General features: G+C 38.3%; 2 protein-coding genes across 4 annotated transcripts; one reads left to right on the plus strand and one right to left on the minus strand.

Moving 5' to 3' along the window:
- Nucleotides 1–2,035: 2,035 nt before the first annotated feature.
- On the minus strand, nt 2,036–6,180 carry LOC144524527 (uncharacterized). The gene is made up of 7 exons (XM_078260845.1): nt 6,093–6,180; nt 4,968–5,081; nt 3,292–4,870; nt 3,099–3,207; nt 2,923–3,012; nt 2,744–2,866; nt 2,036–2,640 (listed from the first exon to the last, which is right to left on the minus strand). Exons 1-3 carry the CDS (start codon nt 6,145–6,147, stop codon nt 3,309–3,311), a joined length of 1,731 nt encoding a protein of 576 aa, XP_078116971.1. The 5' UTR covers nt 6,148–6,180; the 3' UTR covers nt 2,036–2,640; nt 2,744–2,866; nt 2,923–3,012; nt 3,099–3,207; nt 3,292–3,308.
- A 495-nt stretch (nt 6,181–6,675) lies between these two features.
- Nucleotides 6,676–8,742, plus strand: LOC144524528 (glutamine amidotransferase-like class 1 domain-containing protein 3, mitochondrial). 3 transcript variants are annotated; one of them, XM_078260847.1, is made up of 6 exons: nt 6,695–6,785; nt 7,053–7,145; nt 7,298–7,410; nt 7,659–7,830; nt 7,948–8,149; nt 8,241–8,742. In XM_078260847.1, exons 3-6 carry the CDS (start codon nt 7,303–7,305, stop codon nt 8,431–8,433), a joined length of 675 nt encoding a protein of 224 aa, XP_078116973.1. In that variant the 5' UTR covers nt 6,695–6,785; nt 7,053–7,145; nt 7,298–7,302; the 3' UTR covers nt 8,434–8,742. The 3 variants fall into 3 exon arrangements, with proteins under 3 accessions (XP_078116972.1, XP_078116974.1, XP_078116973.1); XM_078260846.1 differs by lacking the exon at nt 7,053–7,145 and having other exon boundaries at nt 6,676–6,785; XM_078260848.1 differs by lacking the exon at nt 7,053–7,145 and having other exon boundaries at nt 6,686–6,772.
- The last annotated feature ends 6,327 nt before the right edge of the window (nt 8,743–15,069 follow it).

Below are 15,069 nucleotides of genomic sequence, written 5' to 3' on the forward strand. Positions count from 1 at the left end.
GGGGGCCGTGCTTCCCTCAGAGAAAGTTGAGAGGCTGATTGATGTGGTGGAGGAGCTGGACAGACTTGGGGACTGCAGGGCCCTTCTCTCACAGCTGCAATGAGAACTCAGACATACACAATGAGAGCAGCAGAGAAATCATTGCACATAAATACATTATATATCAAAAAAAGTTACAGTAAAATGTATTTAAAATGACACATTTGTCCAAATCAATGCTAAGGAATATCCCATATTTACCTATTGCACTTGGAAATGGGGAAAAGCAGCTATAGGCCACTACACTGTGCACTGTAATTATGTTTCCATATGCCTGTCTCTTTTACCAGTACTGATGAATACTGAAATATCTGTTGAGACATGTCAAAACATATTTTTCTGATTTACATTGTGCCTAATTATTTCATTGTATTATTCAAATGTTTTTAATTAAGAAATCAATATGAGTTGTAAAATGTGATCTAGTTACATTGCTAGGTGAAATTAAGAAATATTTATGTACTTCTTAATGTATTTATTAGGTTTATTATGTATTCAGATAGCAACATTTTGCAAATATTAGGTGTTTGCAAAATGCTGTACTTAATACTGTGTTTTGTGTCAAATAATGGATTGGTTAATTTAAATGTATACAATGCAAATATTTGACGCTGATGTAAATACAACACAGTTTCCTCTTTGACATTCCCACATGTCACTACAAACAAACATTTCTGTTTGTGTTTTAAGTTTTAATAAAATTACACCAAAAAAACACTGTCTGAGAAATTAAATTGATGACGTAAGAAAATGGTGTTGGCCGACAAAAAATCTCACATCTCTTCCTGTGAGTACTTAACCACACGGATTTAAACACACATTTGAAAATGAAAGCATAAGAGTATGTTGTAAGAGAAAATACAGCGAACTGTATTCCCCTACAGAAGAAAAGATTCTGTAGAGAAAATGAGTGATTAAAGATGTCCCAAAGAACAGCATTACTAAGAAGGAGAAAACCTACACACTTATACTCACAGCTAATACACACACATGACAGGCACTGTCACAACACTAGGCAAGCCTTTATGGGACACACATGGAGCCTTTACACTGCACTGTAGCGCAACTTGCACACACGTGTTTACTTACATACAGTATGTTATATTTTTATACGTATTTGTTATTTTATATATACTCTCTACTTGTATAAACGTTGTACCTTCTTTCATTTCCTCCTGAGTATATTTTTTTTTAGTATGTGTTCTTATATTGTTATTTTATTTATAATTTCTTGTAAATCTGTATTGGTGCTGTGTGGCATTAATCATTGGTGGAGCTTCAAATTAACAGATGAGATTCAACAAACTGTGTAAAACTGTGTATGTATTATATTATTTTTGTATTTTTGTTATTACTAGAATTTTAAACTGAAAATGATCAACTATGCTCGGATTTAAATATAATTTTTGGAAACTGTGGAAATGCTGTGAAAAAACTGGTTGATACTCTTTTTGGTTTCATTAAATTAAATGTTGGATGTGATTTTAGGGGTTTCTACTGAGCTTTTAATCAAGCACAGTCTGTAGAGGTCAAATCAGGCAACATCAGAGAAAATACCCGTGTGGGACAACTTTGGGTGGGTTTGGGTTTTAAAATTAGCATGGTATTTATGATTCTTTGTAAATGATTGGTGTTATTCTATAATGCTGTTTATCCATATTGAGACATTTTCCACTTGAATCAGGTATCATCAGATATTGTTGGATGAACGTATACGTGATTCTTTCATCCAACACTGATTTTGTTTTTCTTGAAATTTATCATGTCTATTATTTTTCTTTTTACTATATGATATACATGAAATTGAAGTGAGCAGCCAAAATGAATAAGTGTGTGTTTTTATTCCTTTTTCAATGGGCTTAATCTCATTTTTGAATGAAGCTCATTTTTAATTGACAGTTTAAGTAAGTAATAATATACTTGTATACTTATTATGTGTCTGTTTCCGTATGCATATAGTGATCTGTAAATGTTATAATGAGAATGTTTCATAGAATAGAGGAAAACACAGTCAATTTATTAAAAACAGTATTGTGTTAATAATTGCACGTGCTTTTGAAAATGTATATTGTATTTGTATTTAATGTATATTTTATCATGTAAAAGTAAATATAGTACATTCATGTATTTAAAATACTACAACTTTCAGATAGACAATTAAAAAGTAAAGATATTACAAAACACAAATTAAAGTTATCATGCTAGTCAAATTGCATTTGCATAGGAGTCTGCATTTTTTTTATTGACAGTATATAATAGTGCATATAATATATGCATTATAGAAATTTCACCTGTAGCGTTGTCCCTGTACGTGGTACATGAGGCCTCCTCAAACAGCGATGTGTGGATTCGTAATTTAACAATTTTGCAGCAGTTTTAAGGAGTGCATTGATACTATGACCCAGTTCTAATGAATGGACTTTGTTCAGGTGAAACTGTTAATGATGTTGAGTTTTCACTTCCTCTTCCTGACACTACTGTGTCGTCCTCTCCGCAACTGTTGTCCCTTTGTGTATCGGACAGCTGCAGTTCATATTCAAAAGCAGGATTCGTCTGCCCATGTATGCGTCGCTTCTGAACCTCCTCGAAGATTTGAAGAACCTTCAAAGCAAACAAACAAAAGCAGCAGGTATTAGTGTAGGCATACACTGAACTGAAACTGAGTATTTAGAATGAAAAGAACAAGAATGGATATTAATATTACCTTAGATTTAGGAATGAGACCCACTCTGAAGAAACCAATATGCCCTGTTTCGATCTTAGTGCAGTCAACCACAGTCGATGCAATGTTCTCTGGGGAGGGTCCGTCACATAACACTCCATCAACCTAACCAAGCAAAATGCACATGTAGTTTACTGCAAAAACTGGAATATTGTCCTCACCCTTTTGCCTAGCTTGGCATAAACTTGGTTGTGGTGAGTTGTGTCTGCCTCGCCTGTAGGGTTGGCTGAGGTTACAGTGATGGGTCCCACCTGCAAACAAAGAGGTTGTTATTTTTACTAAAGGGCCTGCAGAGTAGTTTGAATGACTTGTAGTGCTTCATTCCCACAGACCTTACCAAATTAATGAGGTGGCCACAGAACAGTCTGGGTTTCTGATTGCAATGCTTTGTGGTGTCCCTATGTGTTTGGCAGCATCTCTTAAACCAAAGATGTCCATCCAGGTGCCTGTGTGAGACAAGAAACCAATATGATGCTCATAAAACACACAATGTTACATGTATAAGTATACATCCATAAATCCACACCTACCTCTGGGTATGACCATGCTAATGGAGGAAGGCCACACAGCCTCCATGAATTCCAGGAGCAGGGAGCTGCTGGAAGGTGCTGTTGAAAATGTGCGCAAGGAAACAATAAAAACTGACAAGACCAAAGATGATGGTGACTGCTATGTCATATCCATAAGGCAGTGCACCTACTGCATCGAGCAGGAAGCTGATAAGGATGAGCTGGAAGGTGAGGGTGTAAGCAAACCAGGCGACATTTAGAAACAGCGCTGCAGCTGTCACTAAACAGTTAAACAGCATGAAGCTAATAATCCCAGCAGCCCACACTGCCCACATCACCCCGTAAAGAATAAAAACTGTGCTCTCAAAGGTTTTACCTCGAGCAAAAGCTACTGAGCCACAGAGCAGTTGGAGTACCCCTCCAGCTGCCACCACCCAGGGCAGAACCAGCACAGACAGAGGGTTTCTGTCACCAACTGTGGCAGTGATGGCAAAAGCAGCCAGCACACTGCAGGCATGGCCTAACACCTCTGCATCAGCATACTTGGAGTAGCCCAGGTGAGGTACATGTAGCTCTTTATCATGGACTCTGAGAGTAAGACCCTGGATTCTGGTTACTAAATCCTTGAAATAGCCCTGCCCTGTGGGAATCATTGTAGTGGAGACCATATTGAATGTGGTAATTAAAAGCATGCCGGCAGAGAATACAAATATAGCTCCCTGTACACCCTGCGTGCCTCTTTGGAAGAAGCCTTGAGGCTGGGCTGCAATGGCAATACAATAAGCTGCATAGAATAACAGGTAGAGCCCCTCCAGCAAGCTCTTCTGACAACTGAACAGAGCCAGGATGGAGAAAAGCACAGAAAAGACAACGGGGAAAGGAACAGGGGAGAAAGGCTGAATTGAGTAGAATGATAGGAGAGCGCTGTAGCCCTCTGCAAGTTTCAGCAGAGCAGTGAAGCCGTAAAAAGTGGCAGCTAGTATGTCCATGCCTCGGTAGAAGAGGACACACATGCCAAGCTGGAAGACTCCAGCTGTCCACAGCCAAGGCACGTGACCAACGGAGAGCTGGGGGACCACGCCTAACAGGGGACAGGCTAACACAGAGGCAGACAGCAAGTTCATCACCAGACCTACTGACACCGCATCACTACACCCCTGGTTCTGCTCTGTTTTCATCTCAGCTTTTCTCTCCAGGCCCATTCCTGGAGGCTCCACTTTACCATCAGTGATGGTGGACAGTAAACGTCCAAAACCAAAGTAAACACCCACAAGACAGACCAGAAGGTAGTTAGCAGCTGTGGCAGACTGACCAAAACCTGCAGCTGACAAACCAGCGATTTGATGGGCACACGCTAAGCTAATGCCGATAGCTATGAGAGATAGAACTGTTTTTTTCACTACGACTGCTACGCCGCCGATGAAGAGAAGGGCTAAGGTAAATGCTGCCAGGCCCGGGACCAGAGAGGGTCTCAGCTCTGTGGGCTGCAGCACCCCCTGTCCCACCAGGATGTACACCAGACCTGAACCACACCACAGGGCAGATATAGTCAGACACAGAGAGGAAAACATCTGGGCGTTGGACAGACTGCAACAGATACCTAAGAGACAAAGAGGAAACAGAGCAGAGGATTGAGAGTTTTACACACAAATACAAATCAACCAATACTACAAATGAATGAGTTAAAGAAAACAAACCTGCATATGCTAAGAGGACTGCAATGATGAGCAGCAGAATCCCCAGTGCAGTATGGGGGATGAAGTCTTTTTCAGGTGAGCTGCCATAGTTGTTTACCAAAAGCAAGAGAGAACCTAAAAGCAAGAAAAATGTGTAATATGTATCTAGAGCCACCTGCTGGTAATTAATCAAATTTTTTTTTTTTTATGAAAACGAAAATGTGATTTCCCCCATACAATAGCTAGAGCAGTGTGTCTGCCTAAACGTATGGCTGAATGAGAAGTTTCCTTGTTTTTACATGATTACATGACATATGTTTCTAAAATTCTTTATCGTAGGTTACAAAAGACGCTATACAGCCATGATCATCGCGGTGTGGAGGCATCCCAGACCACTTTTTTTTCTAAATATTGATTACAGCTCCTTTAATAAAACAACATCTGCAGCAGTATGATTGGTTTTCAGAACAGAGTTGTTTTCTGATATTAGCTATAGACTTACACTCATTTTTAGGTTTAGTTTTAGTATCTACAGCTTCAAACGAAAACAACATGTGAGAAAAAGACCATCACTTTGAGCGGACTGAACCGTCTGTAATACAGTTAATTTAGCATACATTACAATTAAATGTTTTTATCAATAAGAACAGTGCTTTCTGGTTGGACTATTAGTGTCGTTTTAGTTGTTTAGGTTTCCCAACGTACACAATATAGGTCTACTTTTTAAACTGGGATACCAAAATACGGCAGGATGTCACTTTTTCAGCATACAAAATATGAAATTCATGATGATATAAGTAGGCTATATGAATCAGAAAAGGATTGATTGAAGTAATTAACACGTACAAGGAATTTGCATGGTGTTTGGTGCATATACATGAACATAAAGAAATAGCCCAAACAATAAATGTAAAAGACACGATAACCTAAACAAATATCTACATAACAGTTTAAAGAAGGCTGTATGGTTAAGTGCGGGATGTGTGAAAATGTTGAGGGATTGTGAAAAGTTCAGGATAGTATGTGCAATGATCTAGGTAGTCTAGGATGTAAGTAAGTAAAATGAAGTAAAAGTAGGTTATGATCGCTTGGTAACTACCGTGAAATCAAAAAATAAATCGGCGTATTTAAAAACTAGAAGCTTACCGCCAGAGATGCCCAGTACGCCGACAGACACACACAGTGAGTGGAGTCGAGCCATAGCAAAAGTAATTTCTGAAGACGTGAGGCTGCACTTTATAAACACGGGGTTGACTTTAGCACGCATGGAAGCCTAATGGACGTAACAGCAGTGACGAAAACTATTGGTAGCCTATGTCGTATATCTATGGAAAAACTAATAATAATATCCATAGGGGGAAAAAAACAAATAAGGACAAAACTGACTTATTATACAACATTACTATATTATACAAGAACCTGCTATTTTTCAGTATTTATTAGCGTCATTTATGACACAGATACATTAATTAGTGTAGCCTATCTTTATTTATCAAATATTCCAAAATTAGAGAATGTAAATAAATTAAATTATTTTAAATTAAGGATTGAATAAGCCTATATAACCTTGTAAAATAAACTAATAATGTCGTTACATCACTTTTATTGTTCTTTGATAAAAAACTAAGTTCCTGAGAGGAATGATTCAGCATTTTATCTCCACAGCTGACCAAAGTGTTCCTGGTTACCTGAGAGGTATGATGTCAGCCTTTTAGACAGCAGGCTGTGGGAGGAGAGAGAGAGGCAGACTGACTATAACCCGCTTCAGAGTTCAGCCAGCACACCTCTGCTGAACAGCCCGATCACACACAGCTAGGCTACCTACTGTACGTATTCAAGGTAAGATCTATCTACGCTGTCTTTACTTCTGCTATCTAGACTTAATTAACCAATGCTTTCTCTTAATATTTTAGGAACAAACACAGGATGATTTTAGACGATAATGATTAAATGCAAAGCAGCACCGCAAAATTCACGAGGGAAATGGTGAAATGCTTAAAAACTGTCTGATACATACTCATTTTACAATATATGTATTTCTACTGTGGAGTCTTGCACAGCAGACTCCAACCTCTTCTTGTTACTTGTCTTTACTGGTGTTAACAGTGTTACCTAGCAGCAGCAGCAGCAGCAGCAGCAGCAGCAGCAGCAGCAGCCTTCCTGTGACTCCTCTGTCCCCTGGCTCTGTCCATTTTCAATGTAAACATGTGCAACAGGTGGCTCAGGAGCAGTGCTCTTCATGTCTAATAGGGAAACAAAAAGGGGATCCACACTTTACATAAATGTGTGTGTGTGTGTGTGTGTGTGTGTGTGTGTGTGTGTGTGTGTGTGTGTGTGTGTGTGTTTTATAGGAACCATGGCAAAGCGAGTTGCAGTTATTCTCTCAGGCTGTGGAGTCTATGACGGCACAGAGATCCACGAGGCCTCCGCTGTCCTCGTCCATCTGAGTCGGGCTGGAGCAAAAGTAAGGGCAAGAAAAGATGACAAGTTAACTCATTATAGTGTATTCATCTGCTATTTAATGTCAAACTATTGGATCCATTCCCATTTAGAGGTACTTTGCAGCTTTCACGTCTATGTTTCTGTCTATTCATTTTGCAACACAAGAGCATTGTCATAAACCAGCTAAGATGCAGTTTGTCTTAATAACAACTCTGAACAGTTTCCAAAGTCCTTAGCTACATAGACTAAGTTCTACATGCTTCATTTCAGGTGCAGATGTTTGCTCCGAATGCAGATCAGATGCATGTTGTAAATCACTGTGAGGGGAAACCTACTGAGGAGAAAAGAAACATCCTGCAGGAAAGTGCTCGCATCGCAAGGGGTGACGTGACTGATCTGGCCAATTTAGATGTTTCAGCCTTTGACGCCCTCATCATCCCAGGTTAGTCTGACCCAGCCATTAATAAATGCCACAGAGTCATTTTAAATTGCTCTCTTTTACCTTTTTTCACCTCTACTTTTATAATATTCTGAACAAATCCTGTGTGCTCTCATTCAGGGGGCTTTGGTGTGGCGAAGAACCTGAGTGACTGGGCAGTGAAGAATAAGGACTGCACCATCCAGCCACATTTAGAGAAGCTCATCAAGGCTTTCCACAAAGCCGGAAAGCCGCTGGGCATGTGCTGCATCTCCCCCATCCTCGCTGCCAAAATCCTGCCTGGCTGTGAGCTCACTGTGGGACAGGACAAAGAGTGTGAAAAGTGTGTAAAATGGTTTCTCATCATCAGATGTCTATGGATATAAAATAAATTCAATCTATAATTCTAACTTTCCTTCTCCTTTTGTCTTTAGGTGGCCGAATGCTCAGACAGCAGGCGCTGTGAAGGAGATGGGCTGCAAACACGTCAACACAGATGTGGAGAAAGCACACGTTGATGTCAAAAATAAGCTGGTCACCACCAGTGCATTCATGTGCAATGCTCCCATTCATAGTGTTTTTGATGGAGTAGGAGTCATGGTTAAAGAGACACTGAAACTGGCTTAAGAAGTCTCTAATTACATACTGGATGTTTGTATTTATTTACTTCAAAACCAATTGTGATTTCCCATACAAGCATACAGTAGCAAGTTATGGCATGTAGGCTATGTTTCGGATGTTAATACATCAATGTGTTGTTTTGAGATTTTCAATAAAAGTTACTGCAAATTACAATTTAGATTTTTTTCCTATATTAAAATAAAACAATGACAATTGCAACATTAAAACTGTGGGACAATATTCACATACACTGTTGCACTGAGCACCACCTTGTTCTTCCTGACCAATAAAACCAATATAACTCTGTTGACTACACCTCATGGCCTATATGAACTGTGTTAATAGTTTCTTTTAAGACGTAAGATCTGTTGACTAAAGCAGATCAGGGAAAGAGCATTACACTCAGTATAATTGAAAAGGCAAAGGCTCAAAACTGTCCTTTAGCCTGTCTGTCAAAAAATGGTGTTAAATTAGCTTAGGACCCATCAGCCCCGTATTAACTTGTAATAGCCAGGCAACTCCTGGTGGCCCTGAGATTTTATGCCACCAGATTATTGCCAGCTATTATTTGGCTATATTGCTATAATAGTGAAGAGTGGGAAATTACATCTCTCCATTTCCCAACTGAAGGTCTTACTGGCAACCATCAAAAGCTAGCTAGCAAACAATGTTTTGTACAATAACTTTTTTTGTTCACGGAATACAGAAGCCTGAGGCAGAGCATCTGAAAAAGAATGGTTAACACCCTTTTATAGCCTATACTTCTGAGGTCCTGACAGCATATCATTGGTTTACATCAATACTCTTGGATTTACTAAACCAAGATTACTTTTTATTTGTGCAATTTATTTGGGATTAGAATTGATTTTAGATTAAATTTGTCCTTGTTGCCACCCAGCCTACGATTTCAATCCTGGTTGATTTAGAAGTTCTTACTAAGTAAAAACAATGGAATTGTGCTGAGAGTTTAGCAGTCTGAAGCATAGAAATAGAATAAATCTCATGTTTCTGTAGTCTGAAGTCTCGTTGTTAATAAGTCTTCAGAATTGTGTGCAGAATTCCATTTGTTGGTTAAAAAAATCATGTAAAGCTAGTTTAGGCCCAACTGGCTCAGTTTTAGCTCGCCATAGCTGGTTAAGTTGTCATCCCAACCGTGATAGGAGCACGGACGCCACTATTGTGTTGTCTCATTTGCTGTGGGTGGATGTATTTGAAAACTGTACACATGTAATTTATCATGGTGGTTGACTTTCCTTCCTTGTTGAGTGGAACACTGTCCCAAAATGAAAGAAGTTTAGTTTTAAATCACTTGATATTTTAAGCTGCCCAGAGCCATGGGAATCTTTCCTTATGATAAACTACAGAAATGCAGGAAGTGTCCACATTAAAGCTTTCCCAGCAATAGAACAAATAATAGATTTTCCTTATTGTACATTCGTCACAATTATCCCTCTATAAAAATAGTGTTTCCCATTTCCTGGCTACTGCATTGTCTTATTTTATTATTGCCCCACATTATATCGGTCACATTACAGTTGTTTATTTTCTCAGTCTTTCCTTATTGCTGTATGAGGTGTGTATTTATAAGGAAATATTTTATTTCCATGCCATAGAATGACAACAGATCTACTGTAAAAGTGTCTTTGTCACCTATTCTCATCCAGTGCTGTATTTTCATTATAAATTAGGAACAAAACCGGAACCAAAAGAATATAACCTTACACATTTTGTGCTTAAATATATTTATTAATGAAATGTGATCACTAAATGTCAGTTGACCAAGCATTTTTAACATAAAAATCCAAAAATAAAATCAGTTGTTTTTCAGTCTGCCAGTAAAGACCTATTGCTCACTTTTCTTTTCCCAGAAGATTTGTATTAACCAGGGATAAAATTACATACATCGCTTGTCTTCTTTTTGTTCGTTAGATTGTGTGAATTTCCATGGTGGGTGGTTTCCAAGAAAAGCTCTGCAACTTTACCCTCTGGAATTTCCTTAGTGTTTTATGACGACAGTGTTTTAATATTCATTATTTAAACACATGCTTCCCAGTCCTTCTCTTCTGGGAGACAGTAACATGTTATTTCCTCATCTTTACATGAGTCCCTCACACACTATCTGTTGACTGCTCTGTCTCAGGAAAATGTCTCTCATTTTTGGCCGGATATCCGTCACCTTCCTCTTTCTTTCTGTTGGAATTCTAAACTCGATTTATGAGCTATGAGAACTCTGTTTAACTGCTCCTCAGATCTCTGCAGGGTAAATTGACATAGCTAGCTAGACTATCTCTCCAATCTGAGTTTTCTGTTGCACAACTAAAACAACGTTTGAACCAAAACAAGTTCCTTCCCGAGGCTATTTTGCGGAGGCGCTTAGCACCGCCCAAGACAATTGTGATTGGATTAAAGAAATGCCAGTAAACCAGAGCATGTTTTTTGCCCCATCCTGGAATGTTGTGTGGACTAGCCAGACCCTCCTCCGCCGCGCTGTGGAGGAAGGTCTGGCAATGCAAGACTAACTTCATACTGACCTTTAGAAGATCCTTTCCTAAAGGGCTTGATGTGATGGGGGAGAGAAGAGACGGCCCTCTTTCCATGCAACAATGTATTAAAGTGTTTTTCTGGAACTAATATGAGGCTTCTGCTGTCATAGTTAGATACATTTAATAGGTCTCTTCCAAAGTAACAGACTTTCTTAGTTCAAAATTCTCTCTTGTGGACAGTGTTTTCCTCTTTAGCTGCAGTGGAGAAACAACAGCACAAAGAGGGAATTTTGTATACTGAAAGACGCTAACTTTGAAAGATTACCACTGTATTTGACTAATTTGGATTTCTGAAGCATCATATCAGCTTCAGATAATCTTTTTGAGTACACTCTCTTAAAGATGGGACTGTGGATTTTATCCCTCATCACTTACATTGAAAGATGGGAGGGAGGGATTTCTTAATGGCCACCGTTTCAATGATTATTGTTTTAACACAGATGGGAAAAATTATAAACATTGATGATGTTACGGGTCAAAGAATCAGGTAAAACCCATAAGAAGTTTATTTTACATTATATGAACATTTAGAAAAGAGAAATGCAATACATTTTTTATTCCAAAACTATATTTGGCAATTATTTAGTGAACGTTTTTTCCTCATCAAAAAATTTTTTTTCATGGAACTTGTCCCATTTTCTCAAAATATTCTCTTCACATTTCCATTACTCTCCACATGATGGGCAGAATGTAACTGTGTGCTTTCTGCAGATGTAACTCTTGCATTTCACACGAGGTGCTTGTTTTACACTTGCATATTCCATGCATAGCTAGATTTGGAATCATAGGATGCCCATATTTTGATGCTATATTTGGCAGGGTTGTTGGGCATGTACTGTCGGAAGGGACAGCGACCCCTGAATTGAACAAGGCTTTCGTCTACAGCAGGGGTGTCAAACTCATTTTCACTAAGGGAAAAAAAGAATCACACCAAGGGCCAGACATGGAGAGTTTATGACGTGCTTTTGTTACTGCATGTCACTTCTTCTTTTTTCAACATTTTGGTAACTTTTTTCCTAAGTTTTGTTGTTTTCTTTCCGACTTTTTTGTGGCTTTCTCAGACATTTGTCACCTTTTTGTAAATTTGTTGCTTTTTCCGACGTTTGTTGTACGCTTTTTGTCGCATTTCTGTTGACATGAAGCCCTACAAAAGTCATCAAAAGAGTTCCTTAGCCATAGAATTTAGCGAATCAAGCAAAACAATGATGTTTTTGTGAAAACAATTTCACAGCCTGAATATGAAAACTCTCTGCTTCTGGGGGAATTTCTGAGTCTCCGAGTCGGCAAATCTGCCATATATCTGCTTTAAATAGCTATGTTTCCATCCACACATTTTTATCCGAATTAAGTGATATCGAATGAAAAATGCCTTATGGAAACAGTAAAATTTGATTGAATTTCATGAATATCGACTCAAAGGAAATACATTCGGTCTCATCGGATTTTATCTTGATCGATATACGGCTTATGCGTTAAACACTGATGGAAACGTTATTTGCCGAATAAATAATGAATTGCGATTACGTTACAGGTCATTTTATGGTCGCAACCTTCCACAAAACGAAGAAGAAGAAGTTTTAGTTTATTTCCGCCCATTATTTCCACTCTGTTTGAACACATGGCGGGTGTCAACAAAGACAGATGTAAGTGGACGAACGAGGAGACGAGAGACATTTTGTTGTCGTCGGGCATTTACGTGCATCTGCATCTGCTCGCAAATGTTTGCTTGAATGTTGTGCGATTCAGTGCGAAAATGAATGGAAACACCTTAAAATGTCTCAAATCAATTCGATATACCAATTTGACCGCAAAACAGCATGTGACGTCATTACGCACAGGTTTTTATTCGCTTTAAAGCCGTTGGATGGAAACACACTTTCACCAGCTTTATTCGCGTGAGTTTTTTTACCGAACTTCAGATAATTCGATTGACAAGTGGATGGAAACTTAGCTAGTGTCAGGTAATTGCAGTTTAAAAAACACTTTCCTGTGTTTTTGGTTTGGCACACAACTAGGAGGGCCAACATTTATTGTGAACCAATTGATATATGGGCCGGTTCTAAATCTGCAAGGGGCCGGATTTGGCCAGCGGGCCTTGAGTTTGACACAAGGGACCAGGATTGTACAAGACAGGTAAAATTCCAACCCATTTATCCCATACATCTCTGATTGTAGCTAGTTTGTCTCTTTCACGTCAACCAGCTCTGGTGTTGTAGAACAGCCGAGATTTCACATGAAATGACTCCAGAGACATTGTTGCTCGTCTTCGGTCTCTGAAAGATCCTCTGACTCTGAAACCTCTTCCTCTAGATCACTATTACCATCAAAACTCTGTGCTAAAACTTCTTCAGTTGCAAATCTTCTGGAGCTAATTTTGTAGTGTGTGTCAAAGAGATGACATTACAACAGTGAAGAGGACAAGCGTGAGAAAGCTCCTCCTCCTTTACACACTCACCTGGTTCTAAATAGCTGTTGAAAGCCAGTCAAATTGTAAATAAATGCAATCAAAATAAAGGGCATCAAAGAGAGATATTCATTTTGGGTCTTAAAAACTACCTACCCACATCAAAGTGAAGGAAATGTCATAAAATTTCATGAAAAAAAAGATAGGTTAACCAGTATTTTGGTATATATATATATATATACATATATATATATATATATATATATATATATATATATATATATATATATATATATATATATATATATATATATGTATACACAAAAATGGAAATGGGTCAAATTGACCCTTAACATAATACGAGGGTTAAGCTTGGGAATCTAAATTCAGGTTATCCATTTTTCGGCCATTGAAAGATTAGTGGTTGTTTAAATTCAATTGTGTAATTAAAGATTAGGGCTAGGTTACATTTTTCACATGATAGGTGCTAATCAACTTTGATCTGACTCAAAGGTGTTACCAGAAGAAACACCTGCAGAAATTAAACCTAAAACTTCCTTTTCAGAAATCTTTTCTACTAACGCCAGTAAATTCTCTGAATGTGTCTGTTTTCCTGAAAATACTTTCTGAATCTTACTTAATCAAGACGATTAACCAACATGTAGATTTTCACCTAATATAGTTAAATATTACCAGGAACTAAGAACCATACCGGCCAGGATGTTATCTTCCAGCAATTTGTTATTTCCTCTTTTTGGGAGTCATTGAGGCTGTCTGGGCTGAAGACTACACTGTGTTCTCTGCACACTGTTAACTACAGTGACTAACAACCTGTGGTGCAGAGTGCGAGGACATCCACACAGAGGGACTCAGACTATAACCTCTAATACAGTCATTCTGTAAACCTATATTTATTGTTTGAACAGGAAAATCTCAACGATAGCATGTTTCAGTAGAGTTAGGTGTGGGAGGGCAAAGAAAACCCAACTATATTTCCTTCCCGTTACGGATGTCTTTGAGGGTCAGGAAAATAATTTTCTTCAACGAACAAGGGTTTTGATTTTCTTTTAAAGCGTTAAACTTCAAGGAAATTTCTTTTCCATTGCATACATGTCCATACTTCAAGTTTTTTCAAAGACACAAGACACAAAGTAGTCCCTGTTCTTAGGATTCAAACAAGTTGAGTATTTTAAGTAGGATTCAAACCAGTTTAGCTGTTGAAAAAAAGACTTTCCAATTATTTATTTAAAAACGGGAGGTTTTATATGGGTTTATAATTGTTCATTAGTGACTGGTCTGAAATAAGTGGGTTGATGCCTGCAGTTTTCAGGGTCTGTGGGAAGACACATGAGTTAGGAGACTTGTTTAGAGCTTATAGAAAATGTGATGCCACCCAATTTGAAACATTAACAAAAAACTGTTGGCAGAATATCATTGCAACATGAGGAATATTTCAGATGTTATGTAATGTCCTCTAGGTTTTCCTGGTTGATAAAATGATGTCATGGTATTAGAATTAGTTTTTCGTGGACGCATGGACAAGATTTAATATAAAAGAAAATTTTGCAACTGAAGAAAGTCACGGTTTGTCGTGTTTGTCTTGTGTCCTGTTTACATGTACATGGTTATTTTGAAAAACTGAGACATTTTCCTTCGTTTGTGCCCTTCGTTTACACGCAAATGGAGAATTCGCCT

Source organism: Sander vitreus, chromosome 10 (assembly GCF_031162955.1).
Source record: "Sander vitreus isolate 19-12246 chromosome 10, sanVit1, whole genome shotgun sequence".
NCBI lineage: Eukaryota > Metazoa > Chordata > Actinopteri > Perciformes > Percidae > Sander > Sander vitreus.